The sequence below is a fragment of the Saccostrea cucullata genome, unplaced genomic scaffold, assembly GCF_032062105.1.
Source record: "Saccostrea cucullata isolate Sc308-1 unplaced genomic scaffold, CSIRO_AGI_Scuc_v1 ctg49, whole genome shotgun sequence".
In the NCBI taxonomy this organism is placed as follows: Eukaryota; Metazoa; Mollusca; class Bivalvia; order Ostreida; family Ostreidae; genus Saccostrea; species Saccostrea cuccullata.
Genome location: NW_026925976.1, coordinates 604,406 through 619,264, shown reverse-complemented (window position 1 = coordinate 619,264; position 14,859 = coordinate 604,406). Strand labels below are relative to the sequence as shown.

The window sequence follows — 14,859 nt, the reverse complement described above, 5'->3', positions numbered from 1 at the left end:
TTTCCAAGAAAAAACAATAACAGTCCGTACTATATGATATTTACTAGAAAGACAACATGTACAGGATTTGACTCACTTGTAGTTGGAGTGGTGGTTGGTACACTGGGTGTTGTTGTTGGTACTGTAACAGAGGGTGTCGGCCCACTTGGGGTTGAAACGCTTGGTGTGGTACCAGCGGTTGTGGTCGGGGCTGTCGTTGTGACTACAAGAAAGGAAGAAATTCTTTAATAACAAAGAAAAGAAAAAAAGTATTATAGCTGATTGCACCGTACTTTTTCGTATTTTAGATTCTCGAGTCTCCCGATTTAGAGATCAAAGGGATAAGAAGTAGATAGGGTTCAAGAACATGTTATTAGAAATTAAGCTGTATTTAAAGGATACTTCACTTGTTAGGGTGACAATGTTGAATATCACCCAAAAAATATATCAGTCACAATGTAAGATATATCGGTGCATTGAACAGCAGTATACAATTACCTTCTGTACAGGCCTTCACTATGACATTGGATACTGTTGAAGGTTGACTTGTATCCTTCTTGGTTATCTTAATGGTTATCTTTGTTCCCTCTTCTCCATTGAAGTTCACTGTCACGACTCCGCTTGGTTGGATAACTGGTGTCTATAAGAAAGAATGGAAATTTCACACAACCTTCATCCTATATTGCATTTGTATTTTACTTTCGTTTAACAGTTTCAGGATTCATTCTCACGAAAATGAAGGACAGAAATTTAGGAGGCAACCCACCTTGGTTATTTTTTCTCCATTTGGTTGTTCCAGTTCAACGTCCACTCGATCAGCATTGGTTACAGTAACGCTGACCTCGGTAACACGAGGAGGCGTGTTTTTGTTCAAGTCGAATACAACTGTGGGAGTGGGGTTGTCCGTCGTGGTAGTGGCACCGGTAGGAGTCAGTATCTTTGGAAGATCGCCTGTTGGAATGTCGCTACTGCTGGGTGACAACACATCCACACCCACTGGCAGCATGGCATCCACACAAGCTAAAACACACAAAGTATTTATAATTACTTTTTGTATCAATGGTGCCTCTTTCTCTCCTTCTCTACTCCATTTGGATGTTTCCAAGATAAGAAACAATAACAGTCCGCACTATATGATATTTACTAGAAAGACAACATGTACAGGATTTGACTCACTTGTAGTTGGAGTGGTGGTTGGTACACTGGGTGTTGTTGTTGGTACTGTAACAGAGGGTGTCGGCCCACTTGGGGTTGAAACGCTTGGTGTGGTACCAGCGGTTGTGGTCAAGGCTGTCGTTGTGACTGAAGAATAGAATTCAGAATTTTTCAAGGTAAATTACGTTAAGGTAATTTAGGCGAATGTTTTCTTGATTTTCGTTCAAATGTTGGAATTGGATATGTGTATGTCTTTTTGTTTGACTATTTGAGCTTACAGACCACTTCCTTGCTAGAGATTAGATGGATTGAAAGTAGATTCGGCTCAAAAACAGTGAAAGCTGGTAACTATATTTGAAGAACGGTTTCCTACCTAGGGGCACAAGTTACAGAACTCCCAGAAGTCGTTATCTAGCAAAAGTAAGGGATTAAATGGGTACTATAGATAACGCTTTTGCGTTTTTGTAGCATATTACACCTACCCTCAGTACAGGCCTTCACTTTGACATCAGATACTGTTGAAGGTTGACTTGCATCCTTCTTGGTTATCTTTATGGTTATTTTTGTTCCCTCTTCTCCGTTGAAGTTCACTGTCACAACTCCGCTTGGTTGAATAACTGGTGTCTGTAATGAAAATGAAACATTAACAAACCCAATATACTATATTGTCTCTGCATTTACCGTCACTCAACCTTCTTCGGCATAATTTCTCTCCACAAAGAAAGATACCGTTTACATATGTAGGAGGCAACCAACCTTGGTTATTTTTTCTCCGTTTGGTTGTTCCAGTTCAACGTCCACTCGATCAGCATTGGTTACTGTAACGCTGACCTCGGTGACACGAGGAGGCGTTTCTTTGTTCAAGTCAAATACAACAGTGGGAGTAGGGTTGTCCGTCGTAGTAGTTGCACCGGTAGGAGTTAGTATCTTTGGAAGATCGCTTGTTGGAATGTCGCTACTGCTGGGTGACAAGACATCCACACCCGCGGGCAGCATGGCATCCACACAAGCTAAAACACACAAAGTATTTATAATTACTTTTTGTATCAATGGTGCCTCTTTCTCTCCTTCTCTACTCCATTTGAATGTTTCAAAGCTAAGAAACAATAACAGTCCGTACTATATGATATTTACTAGAAAGACAACATGTACAGGATTTGACTCACTTGTAGTTGGAGTGGTGGTTGGTACACTGGGTGTTGTTGTTGGTACTGTAACAGAGGGTGTCGGCCCACTTGGGGTTGAAACGCTTGGTGTGGTACCAGCGGTTGTGGTCGGGGCTGTCGTTGTGACTACAAGAAAGGAAGAAATTCTTTAATAACAAAGAAGAAAAAAGTATTATAGCTGATTGCACCGTACTTTTTCGTATTTTAGAATTCTCGAGTCTATTTAGAGATAATTAGATAGGGTTCAAGAACATGTTATTAGAAATTAAGCTTGATTTAAAGGATACTTCACGTTCAAATGTGTTATATGTGTTAGTCTTTTTCTTTGACTATTTTAGCCAACAGACCACTTCTTGATAGAATCAGATCTTCAAAAACAATGTAAATATATCCTAGTCAAGATAGAATCGTTATTTAATAAAAGTATAGAATGGGTTTGTTTGTTTTTGTACAATTACACCTACCCTGTACAGGCCTTCACTTTGACATCAGATACTGTTGAAGGTTGACTTGTATCCTTCTTGGTATCTTAATGGTTATCTTTGTTCCCTCTTCTCCATTGAAGTTCACTGTCACAACTCCGCTTGGTTGGATAACTGGTGTCTGTATATGAAACATTTACACAACCTTATATTCTATATTGCATTTACCTTCACTCAACCTTCTTCGGATAACAAAGATATATATTAGGAGGCAACCAACCTTGGTTATTTTTTCTCCGTTTGGTTGTTCCAAACACTCGATCAGCATTGGTTACAGTAACGCTGACCTCGGTACACGAGGAGGCGTTTCTTTGTTCAAGTCAAATACAACTGGGGAGTAGGGTTGTCCGTCGTGGTAGTGGCACCGGTAGGAGTCATCTTTGGAAGATCGCCTGTTGAAGGCTACTGCTGGGTGACAACACATCCACACCCGCTGGCAGCATGGCATCCACACAAACTAAAACACACAAAGCATTTTTCAATGAATACTTTTTTCCACATTCATTTTCTCTCATCCTCCCAGAATTTGTTCTTCCTTCTAAAAAAGTACTCCATTGGAGTTTCTGTTACACTGTCACTGTAACAATAACCCGCTTGTGGTTGTCGTTGTGACTAGAAAGACGGTGATTTGACTCACTTGTAGTTTAAGTACTGTAACAGAGGGTGTCGGCCAATTTGACATCAAAGAATTGGGGTGTTGTTGTATTTTTGTTTGAAAAACAGTAATTTTGTGGTCTGATGACTGTATTTGAAAGACAATTTCCTTAATGACTACAAGATCTCCCAGAAATTTTTTAATAAAAGAAAATGGCTTGGTATTGGACCTTGTACCTTCTTTGGTTATCTTAATGGTTATTTTTGTTCCCTCTTCTCCGTTGAAGTTCACTGTCACAACTCCGCTTGGTTGAATAACAGTGGTGTCTGTAATTGAAAATGGTTTCCTAAACAAATGTAACAAACTCCAAATATATCTATAATGTAAGATTTAATGGGTCACTCAACCTTCTTCGGTATCATTTACACCTCCACAAAGAAAGATTCACTTTGACATCAGATACTGTTGAGGCAACCAACCTTCTTGGTTATTTTTTCTCCGTTTGGTTGTTCCAGTTCAACGTCCACTCGATCAGCATTGGTTACAGTAACGCTGACCTCGGTGACACGAGGAGGCGTTTCTTTGTTCAAGTCAAATACAACTGTGGGAGTTACTTGTCTGTCGTGGTAGTGGCACCCACAAAGTGAAAGATACAATTCATTGTAGGAGGCAACCAACCTTGGTTATTTTTTCTCCATTTGGTTGTTCCAGTTCAACGTCCACTCGATCAGCATTGGTTACTGTAACGCTGACCTCGGTGACACGAGGAGGCGTTTCTTTGTTCAAGTCAAATACAACTGTGGGAGTAGGGTTGTCCGTCGTGGTAGTGGCACCCGTAGGAGTCAATATCTTTGGAAGATCGCCTGTTGGAATATCGCTACTGCTGGGTGACAACACATCCACACCCGCGGGCAGCATGGCATCCACACAAACTGAAACATACAAAGCATGTTTCGATACACTGAATATCAATTCTTTTCTTTTTTTCTCTCCTTCACCCTAATGCCCCCGAATTGAGATTCTCTCCTTATTTACTTTATATTTAAGAAAATTTAACAAAAGGAAAGTTTGACTCACTGGTGGTTGGAGTGGTGGTTGGTACCCTCGGAGTTGTTTCTGTTACTGTAACGGAGGGTGTTGGTCCAGTGGTGGTTGGTACACTGGGTGTTGTTGTTGGTACTGTAACGGAGGGTGTCGGCCCACTGGGTGTTGAAACGCTTGGTGTGGTACCAACGGTTGTGGTCGAGGCTGTCGTTGTGACTAAAGAATAAGATTCAGAAGAAGTTTAGCTTAAACACTCTAGAGTAATTTAGGTGAATCTTTTCTTGATTTACGTTCAAATGATGAAACTTGATATGTGTTAGTCTTTTTCTTTGCCTATTTGAGCCAACAGGCCACTTCTTGATGGAGATCAAAGAAATTGAAAGTAGATTCGGCTCAAAAACAATGTAATTTTGTCTGATGACTGTATTTGAAGAACAATTTCCTACCTAAGAGCACAAGTTACAGATCTCCCAGAAATCGTTATTTAATAAAAGTATAGAATTAAATGGGTACTATACATAAAGCTCTCGCTTTTTTGTAGCAAATTACACCTACCCTCAGTACAGGCCTTCACTTTGACATCAGATACTGTTGATGGTTGACTTGTATCCTTCTTGGTTATCTTAATGGTTATCTTTGTTCCCTCTTCTCCATTGAAGTTCACTGTCACAACTCCGCTTGGTTGGATAACTGGTGTCTGTAAAGAATATGAAACAAAATACAAATTTACAAAACTAATATTCTATAATGCCTTTGCATTTACCTTCACTCAACCTTCTTCGGCATCATTTCTGTCCACAAAGAAAGATTCAATGTAGATATTCAGGAGGCAACCAACCTTGGTTATTTTTTCTCCGTTTGGTTGTTCCAGTTCAACGTCCACTCGATCAGCATTGGTTACTGTAACGCTGACCTCGGTGACACGAGGAGGCGTTTCTTTGTTCAAGTCAAATACAACTGTGGGAGTAGGGTTGTCCGTCGTGGTAGTGGCACCGGTAGGAGTTAGTATCTTTGGAAGATCGCCTGTTGGAATGTCGCTACTGCTGGGTGACAACACATCTACACCCGCTGGCAGCATGGCATCCACGCAAACTAAAACACAAAATGCATTTTTCACTTATTAAACTGAATAGCGATTGTTTTCCACATTCATTTTCTTCTGGATCCTGAGGCCTCCGAATGGACACCCTCTCCTTACTTCCTCTAGATTCTAGCCTATAATAAGACGAGGTTGTTTGACTCACTTGTGGTTGGAGTGGTGGTTGGTACACTAGGTGTTGTTGTTGGTACTGTAACAGAGGGTGTCGGCCCACTGGGTGTTGAAACGGCTGGTGTGGTTCCAACGGTTGTGGTCAAGGCTGTCGTTGTGACTGAAGAATAAGATTCAGAATTTCTCAAGATAAATTACGTTAAGGTAATTTAGGCGAATGTTTTCTTGATTTTCGTTCAAATGTTGGAATTGGATATGTGTAGGACTTTTTGTTTGACTATTTGAGCTTACAGACCACTTCCTTGCTAGAGATTATATGGATTGAAAGTAGATTCGGCTCAAAAACAGTGAAAGCTGGTAACTATATTTGAAGAACGGTTTCCTACCTAGGAGCACAAGTTACAGAACTCCCAGAAATCATTATCTAGCAAAAGTATGGGATGAAATGGGTACTATAGATACCGCTTTTGCGTTTTTGTAGCATATTACACCTACCCTCAGTACAGGCCTTCACTTTGACATCAGATACTGTTGAAGGTTGACTTGCATCCTTCTTGGTTATCTTTATGGTTATTTTTGTTCCCTCTTCTCCGTTGAAGTTCACTGTCACAACTCCGCTTGGTTGAATAACTGGTGTCTGTAATGAAAATGAAACAATAACAAACCCAATATACTATAATGTCTGTGCATTTACCGTCACTCAACCTTCTTCGGCATCATTTCTGTCCACAAAGAAAGATACCGTTTACGTATGTAGGAGGCAACCAACCTTGGTTATTTTTTCTCCGTTTGGTTGTTCCAGTTCAACGTCCACTCGATCAGCATTGGTTACTGTAACGCTGACCTCGGTGACACGAGGAGGCGTTTCTTTGTTCAAGTCAAATACAACTGTGGGAGTAGGGTTGTCTGTCGTAGTAGTGGCACCCGTAGGAGTCAATATCTTTGGAAGATCGCCTGTTGGAATATCGCTACTGCTGGGTGACAACACATCCACACCCGCGGGCAACATGGCATCCACACAAACTGAAACACATCAAGCATGTTTCAATAAACTGAATATTAATTATAGTTTCTCTTTCTCTCCTGCATCTGATAATACAGTGTAGTACCTTCCCAACTGACACATGATCAACACTTACTCAATATCCCCAAAAACAGTAAGACATGAAGTTTGACTCACTTGTGGTTGGAGTGGTGGTTGGTACACTCGGTGTTGTTGTTTGTACTGTAACAGAAGGAGTTGTCTTACTGGTTGTGGTGGTAAGACCTTCAATTAAGAATAAGAATTTATAATTTGTTCTTGATGTTGAATATCCTCTTTTCAAATTTTCACTTTTTCGATAAATTAATGGTTTTGAAAAAGCTCTTTGAGTTGATGAAGAATACACTGTAATGCAGCACTTGGAGGAAAATGGGTCCTTGAGAAATGATAACACAAAAATTTAATTTTTAAGAATTTACACCCTTCACATCATAGAATTAAATAAGTATATTTATTGTTTATAATAGGTTGTATTTTCGTGATATGACTTTAAAATATGAGCATTTAAGAAAAAGACTTTTCAGAAGAATAAGTTTTACAAGAAGTTGAAACTCTATATTGGTACACAGGTCTGAGTTCATAGCATGTTATAATCATTTAATACATTTTACAAGGAGTATCGGTTGACGACTATACAGAAAACCACTGTACACACTTCTACCTATGCAAAATTTAATATCTTCTTTCTCTGTCTCACAGCTCTGATACGTGTATACTTTGGGTTTAATCTGCTATCCTACATCTAAAGTTACATAATTTTTGTTTAATTATTTTACCTTGTGTGCATGCCTGAATTTCAACAGAAGAAATCTTGGATGGATTCGATGTTATGTCCTTAAATAATTGTATTTTTATTGATTTGCCCTCGGCGCCTAGAAAATCCACCATTACTTTGCCTTGGTAAGCGACTTCCTAGCAAAAAGAGTATTTGTCAATATTAGTCAATTTATAATCTTTATGAATGAATTCCATAACATTTGAATTAGACATCCTTTTGACTAGCTCCCGCTGTTATCAACAATTCAAACTTTTATAATATTAATTTTTTGTTCAATTTCAATCTATATCACATCTAGTTACAAGAATCTCAAAAGTTAAGAACTTACTCTAGTTGCTGCAATTGTTCCATCTTCCCTTAGAAGATCTAGTTTGGTTTTATATGCATTTGCTACCGTCAGGAGTACATCATTTATCTTAGCGTTATTGCTAAATGTCAAAATAGCAGAAGCTATTGATGTCTGTGCATTTTCAGAGGCACCCGTCACAGTAAAAACATCTTTGGGATTTGGATAAACGCTACTGCTCACAGTCACCAAATCAGAGTTTCCTTGATTTATCATTATGTCTTGGCAAACTTAAAAACAAAAGAAATTCCCGTCAGCACTTCGTTGTTTTTATTTATTGTTTTTGTCGAATGATGTGAGAAAATTTCAATATTATGTGTTTAAATAAAACGAATTGTTTTGCATGAACAAAACGGACCATCTTATTTATGAGATTTTTTTTTTAATTTTGGGCATAGAGATTTTTCTTAAATTTGTAACTTTATTTTTATTTCCTCAAAAAATCACCCAATTCTTTCAACAATCTCATAAATTTTGCATTTCAACTAAAAGAGTATGGCGTGACATATTTCAAGCAAAACTGACAGTAACTAATTTACGATAACGATGCATGTATCTTTATTTTGAAGAATAGGGGCCTTTAACTTTGAAATTGGACTATCTTTGCATACTTATTTTAAGTCTATTAACACGCACCTGTTGTTGTTATGGGAGTAACTTCTGTTACAGGTGTCGATTCAGTGAAAGGGGTAGATTCTGTTAATGACGGCGTGGAAGCTGCTGCAAGAGAAATTGAAGAAATTTGAACAGTTTGATGAGATTTTATATTAAATGAATGTTTATGTTGTAAAAAAGACTAACTTTCCCATCTAAATTCCTATCCAGTTTATTTTTATGTGGTCTTGGATGAAATTCTTGTACATGTTTATATTATAGACCAACTTTATTTCAAAAAAGAATGAAATATATGCTTGAAGTTTTATTATACAACTATTAAACTTTAGTAAAAACAAAATTACTCTTTTTATTGATGTCTAAATCTTAATTCGGTATTCACAAATACAGAAGAGATAAACACACGCAAGTGTGTTCCTCATAGAGAAAGCTTTTGAAAAAGACATACACCTCCTTTTAGGATTAAAAACGATCCGTAAGTAAGGATTGCAATAAAGCTTTTTTGTTCATAATTAGACAAAATGTTGTTCTTACTAGTTGCTGAAGTAGTGGTTGGTCCACTTGGCGTTGATGTTGAAGCTGTTACAGAAGGTGTTGATCCACTGGGTGTTGATGGCACAGTTGTTGTGGTTGGTATGACTAAAATGATAATATTTTACAGCGACTGATAATTCTTATCTTCGTGTCAATGCATTTATGTTGAAATAAAATAAATTCGATATTTCGTCATTTGGAGTTATTCTAATCTTAACAACATTATTCATATATCTGTTGAAAGTTTTAAAAATGTCCTGTAATTTGCTTTTTTGGTATTCAAAAATAAGAAGAAAAACAAACAAACAAACAAAAACATCATTTTTATGACTTTATGAATGTGCCATCAACCTATTTTCAGGATGAAATTTTATGCATTTGAAATTCACTAAACAAATTTAAACAAAGAAAGGAATAATATCTGAGGCGTACTTTCTGTCGCCACGGTTGTACCTAAAGACAAGACAAATAGACGATATGTAGATAAATTTGATAAGAAATTGCAGAAATTAAAGAAAGAATCGACTTTTAATAGGATGTTTTCTTTTCTCCAGAAATTGATTATACAATGACAAGCTAAAGGTTGGAGGAAATTACAAGCAAACATTTCGTGCAAAATAGACGAAATAGCACGAAGTAAAGGATATTGTATACCTGTTGTTTGAGGTGTGCTCTCTGTTGCAATGGTTGTAGCTGAAAATATATATGTAAATATATTTAACAAGAGATTCAGCGATCAAAAAATATTGAAGATAAGTTTAACCAATAATAATTTTTATGTATGCAACAATGAATATTTCATGCAGCAATTTTTTTTATCTGTAATAAATTTCATTTTTTATCTGTGATAAATTTCATTTTTATTTGTAATAAATTTCTTGTTTTATCTGTAATAAATTTCATAGTGGTGATGTTGGGGTTAATAAGAAGCGAAACAAAGAAAGCATAGAAAAAAGGTCCATATATCAAAGTTTATTTTTTCAAATGTTAAGTTATAAGACCCGATATCAACAGATGACCAACTTTTTAAAAAGGAAGCAATTTGAAATATATTCTTCTAGAAAATATACTGAACAAGACTCTTTATGAGTCAACAGATCAATCAGTTTTTTATTACTGGAAGATTTTAACAGAGCAAGCCGATTTTTTTTAAATACATCCCTGGTAATCGTCATTGGCATTGGCGATATAAATAAATATTGTACATCGTATTGTAAATTTCACAAAGTTTGTTTTATAGCATACATTTTTTAATGACCTTTGAGATTTGCTCATACGTCAACTTAAAGAAATGCATATAATTCATTAGATAATTTAAGTATGATTTCATACTAATCAATGGTTGAAAGTTATAGAATTTTAAATACATTACTGTCCATTTATGGACGGTATTAAAGATCTTAATATACGAGGGTATATTAAAGCTTTCGGTCCTCACCAACGATATTATAAGACTTTCAGATCATAAGCAAAACATGATTAAGTTTTTTAGTTTAGTTGCATTGCAGACAAATATGCAAAACTACAATGCAAGAAAAGATAGGTATAGGAAGATAAAGAATAAAAGTGAGGGCAGTAAAGACTATTAAAGGATTCAGTAGAACAACATACTTGCTACAGTAGTTGTAACTGTAAAAAAAAAACAGGTGATGAGTGAGAATACTTCGAATAATGCTAAATCATTTTCAAACACAGCTAGTATGTAATATATACATTAATTTAAAAGGTCAACAAGCTAATTCTGTGACCATTTTTTTTTTATTTTTAGAGAAATTGAAGATTATCTGTACCTGGCTGTGTGCATGCTTTCACTTCCGTCTCTTTGACAGTGACTGGCTCTATAGTGGATTTTGGAGTTACTGTAATGGTGATTCCTTTGCTAGGTTGGCCATTGAAATCCAATATAATTCGCCCATTCGACGTCATTGTGGGTGTCTGAGGAAAGCATTATACAAAATGATAAAAACAATCACTGGATGTTTTAAAAAGGAATCATAAAATGTACATGAACATCACAAAAGAGAAGAAATAGAGAATGATGCATTTATTTAAATCATGACAAAATGATAATCAAAATTCAAATTCATTTTGGATTAGATTCGACGACTTTCAGCAAAATCGATCTAATATGACTTTAATAGATTTTCGTTTTGAGTATTAAGAAACGAACCATTGTAGTTGGTAAGCTATTTTCATCTTTGAATGTGACTTGGACATTTTTCCCATTTGTAACAGTAAAGACCACATCAGTGACCTTTGGGGGTTCCGGTGTGTTAAATGACAAATCAACCGTGATTGGTGTTATTGATCCCAATGGTGACGTAATTCCGGTTGTCGTAAATACATTAGTTGCTAAGGTGACCACTGAAAGTCCAGTAGTTGATACTGTCATAATGGATGATGTCGGTTGCAGCATCTCATCAGCACACGCTATTTATAAAAATTAAAATATGTTCATTCATCGTAAAATCATTTTAATTATTACTATTTTTTGTACTTTCCATGTTGCATGTATTCATTTTACAGAATTATTGAAAGATTTGTCAATTTATCCCTAGAGGACATAAAAGGTTTGCCATTTTTACAACGAATTGTTGATAAATTTAATTTTTGTCGACTTGCGACATAGACAGATTCTTATAAAAATGTTTCTAATAGACCTACGTGTGGTTGGTGTCGAAACAGAGGGTGTGGTCGTAACTGAAAAAAGAAAGGTGAAGAAAAATATTCCATAGCTCGAAAAATTTTATAAATACATTTATAGATCTTATTTATTTCAGGAGTGCATGCTCACCACCATGAACGCAAGCGACCACATTCAGTTTGATTCTATAGGGTTCACTGGTATCTGTTCTCTCTGTGAGGGTTACATCCACCGCCGCCACTTTGAAATTATCTGGGAAAATCACTGGTCCAATACCAGTCTGTTGTCAGAATTAAAATTATATTACACATAGAATGTATTGAAGCGGTTTCTTCAGAAACCATCTAGAATGATAGATTACATTTCTTGAAGAAAAAAGCAAAAGAAAGATGCACGAGAGAATAAAATTTACAATAATTCGAAATTTATTTTAATTTGTTGTCAATCAATGATAATCTGTTTTATGACTGTTAAAAGTATTATAAGGTGACTAAGACATTTATCAGTTAATATGTAACAAAATGTTACCTTGTTATCATTAAACTTTTTTAAGATTACAAATGAGTTTGTTGAATTGGTACTTACAAAACCAGTAAACTCTACGGATGGGGATGTCGGTGATAGTTTGTATGATACAGTTAGTTTTTGCACATTGCTCTGATCCCCTACAATGTTCAAGCTCTTGATGACACTTCCGTCAGGGTTATCGTTCGTGGTTAGATCGACACTTATTGTAGCGGTGTTACTATCAATTTCTAAGGCTGCGGTAGGTCCAGGCCTTAGATTTTCTGCGGTCAGTGGGTCCCTGGGAGATGGGTTAATGTAGATTTTGCTGGATGGTAGAAGGGCTGGATTAGACATGATCTCTTCACTCACACATGGTGTAGCTGAGGTTGGGCTGGTGCTGATAGCTATGAATGTAATATCAAGTCTCGTATTTATTTTTAATTTATTTATCTTCAATTCATTGCATTATTTTATCCATTCGATGAAATTATTGTCTTGTCCAAATGGACAGACTAGGCTTTTTATATTTAATATTTAACATCATAAAGAAATAAAACAAAATATTTATGATTTTTTTTCCATGATTAAAAAAAAATAAAATCAGCGAAGAATGTGAATTCATATAAAGTCTGAATACATACGAGTGGTTGTTGTTGCTGGAATAGAATTAAAGGGAAAATAATTTTTAATTGGCTGTGTATAATTTGATTTAAGATTTTTTTCTCAATGTATTACCACATTTAGACTTATTGTCTTTTTACACTGTTTCGAAATAGTAATGAAACGAAATTATTTGTTTCGAATTTCTAAATATAATTGCAAATCATTTGATTGATTAAGTAGGTCTGGAATTATGGGAAGTTATTGAAAACTAACTATTTCTAGTTAAAATATTCCATCCTACATAAAGAACACGCAACGAGACATGATATATATAGTAGTCTGGTAGGATCATACGGCATATCACAATGATCATTCACACAATAGAACACACACGACTAGACGTGAGCTACAGAGTGACCTTGAAACTAACCTGGTGTAGTGGTCGCACAGTCTTTCTCATCTGACTGATCAGTACAGTCATAGACTCCATCACAGCGCTTTGTTCCATTGATACACTTCTCGTTGTCACAGGTGAACTCGTTCAAAGTGCATGCTAATAATAAAAAAGATGACTATAAACCACTTTTGGATAACAAGCTTAGTTTTATGTAATTACTGTACAAAGATAATGAAAATCTCAATAATAGTTTTTATTTGTTTAAATGACATATGACATACGGCATTCCATTTCATCAGAACCATCTCTACAATCCAGGGTTCCATCACAACGTTGTGTTGGCTGAATACATTCACAGGATGATGAACAGGTAAATTCTGTACTACTGCAGGTGCAATCTGAAAACCATCATACAGAATTATAACAGAATTATCCTAACAAAGTATTGCTGCATTCATTTAAATTAAACACAGAGAAGGATACATAATTTAAAATCAACAAAATCTTCTGAAAATAAATTTGACAAAATAAAGAATATTACTAAATTAAGATTCAGCGAAACAAATTCACTTTAACTGGATCCTAATAAATCAAAATTTTTTAAAGAGAGAGAATCTTACTGCATCCAATTTCATCTGATCCATCTCCACAATCGTCGTGTTTATCGCATTTCAGTGAAATCGGCAGACATAATGTGTTGTTCTTTCCACATCGGAAAGTGCGCACCTTTGCACACGGTACCTCTGAATATATATTGTAAAATGCCTTAACCGGTTTGAAAACCTCAACAATTTACATTTTTTTTTAACTTTTGATATAAAACACTTTATTCAGTATAATTTGTTTTTGGAAAAACCATAGAAGAGTTACCTCCACAGTTAGTCTCATCAGAGTTGTCTCCCACTCCACAGTCCATATTACCGTCACACTTAAAGGTGCTAGGAATACACTTTCCGCTGTCACAGGTAAATTCATTCTGTGTGCACGTGTAAGCTTGAAGTAGACATAGTATGTACATTTAATATTTCTATAAATAATTTTTATATTAATTGAAGAATTTAAGTTCACTAGGAGTTGTTCCTTCCCAAAACATTTTTCTATCCAAAAGAATTTATAATCAAATTGGATAAATTAGAAAAGTAGTAGTAGGAATCGGGAATATATGAATTTCTAGATGTAAGAACTTACTGCAGTTCAATTCGTCCTCTCCGTTTATACAATCTGCCATTCCATCACATAAAACGTTGCTGTCTACGCAGTAGGTCTTGTTAAGGTTCATGCATTGAAATTGACCGACTTTACATCCGTGTTCTAGAAGATTGAAAAATAAAATAGAGATAGTAACGGTCAATATGTTAGTTATCTCACTTAGAAAGCAATTATTTATACATCATGTATCTTTAAATTTAGTTTTTGTTTCTTTATTATTATTTTAATGTTGTCCTTTCATTGAAAATTTTCTTTTCTTCTTTTTTTCAAATTCTTTTAATTTTTTTTTAAATTTTAGGACAAACGTTTTCATTGAGTATGTACGTCACTTACCGCAGCCCTCTTCGTCACTTCCGTCTCGGCAATCCACGTGACTATCACAGCGGTACTCTTTCTTGATACAGTCTCCAGTACGATTACAAGTAAATTCTGTGTCCTTACACATGGTACAGTTTTCTCCAGCGCAGTGGAATTTTCCGTTGATGCAAGTGCTGAAAAGGGAAGATTGCGTGATCAGAATTGTCCAGTAAAAAAATGACGAAATTGTCTTCAG

General features: G+C 35.8%; 1 protein-coding gene across 1 annotated transcript in view; it reads right to left on the bottom strand.

Moving 5' to 3' along the window:
- Positions 1-14,859, bottom strand: part of LOC134270218 (mucin-19-like) — a 67,499-nt gene that overhangs the window by 40,397 nt on the left and 12,243 nt on the right. Inside the window, exons 26-58 of the mRNA XM_062752409.1 lie at positions 14,640-14,797; positions 14,286-14,408; positions 13,968-14,090; positions 13,718-13,840; positions 13,379-13,495; positions 13,131-13,253; positions 12,739-12,753; positions 12,176-12,501; positions 11,741-11,870; positions 11,611-11,646; positions 11,117-11,376; positions 10,737-10,881; positions 9,601-9,639; positions 8,947-9,051; positions 8,434-8,517; positions 7,780-8,027; positions 7,450-7,585; positions 6,812-6,898; positions 6,401-6,654; positions 6,127-6,268; positions 5,666-5,791; positions 5,260-5,513; positions 4,977-5,118; positions 4,455-4,637; positions 4,056-4,309; positions 2,782-2,903; positions 2,301-2,446; positions 1,891-2,144; positions 1,617-1,758; positions 1,156-1,281; positions 746-999; positions 478-619; positions 77-202 (exon numbers count right to left, since the gene is read on the bottom strand). Coding sequence (XP_062608393.1) covers positions 77-202; positions 478-619; positions 746-999; positions 1,156-1,281; positions 1,617-1,758; positions 1,891-2,144; positions 2,301-2,446; positions 2,782-2,903; positions 4,056-4,309; positions 4,455-4,637; positions 4,977-5,118; positions 5,260-5,513; positions 5,666-5,791; positions 6,127-6,268; positions 6,401-6,654; positions 6,812-6,898; positions 7,450-7,585; positions 7,780-8,027; positions 8,434-8,517; positions 8,947-9,051; positions 9,601-9,639; positions 10,737-10,881; positions 11,117-11,376; positions 11,611-11,646; positions 11,741-11,870; positions 12,176-12,501; positions 12,739-12,753; positions 13,131-13,253; positions 13,379-13,495; positions 13,718-13,840; positions 13,968-14,090; positions 14,286-14,408; positions 14,640-14,797 — 5,045 coding nt within the window. The remainder of the gene's footprint in view (positions 1-76; positions 203-477; positions 620-745; positions 1,000-1,155; positions 1,282-1,616; positions 1,759-1,890; positions 2,145-2,300; positions 2,447-2,781; positions 2,904-4,055; positions 4,310-4,454; positions 4,638-4,976; positions 5,119-5,259; positions 5,514-5,665; positions 5,792-6,126; positions 6,269-6,400; positions 6,655-6,811; positions 6,899-7,449; positions 7,586-7,779; positions 8,028-8,433; positions 8,518-8,946; positions 9,052-9,600; positions 9,640-10,736; positions 10,882-11,116; positions 11,377-11,610; positions 11,647-11,740; positions 11,871-12,175; positions 12,502-12,738; positions 12,754-13,130; positions 13,254-13,378; positions 13,496-13,717; positions 13,841-13,967; positions 14,091-14,285; positions 14,409-14,639; positions 14,798-14,859) is intronic.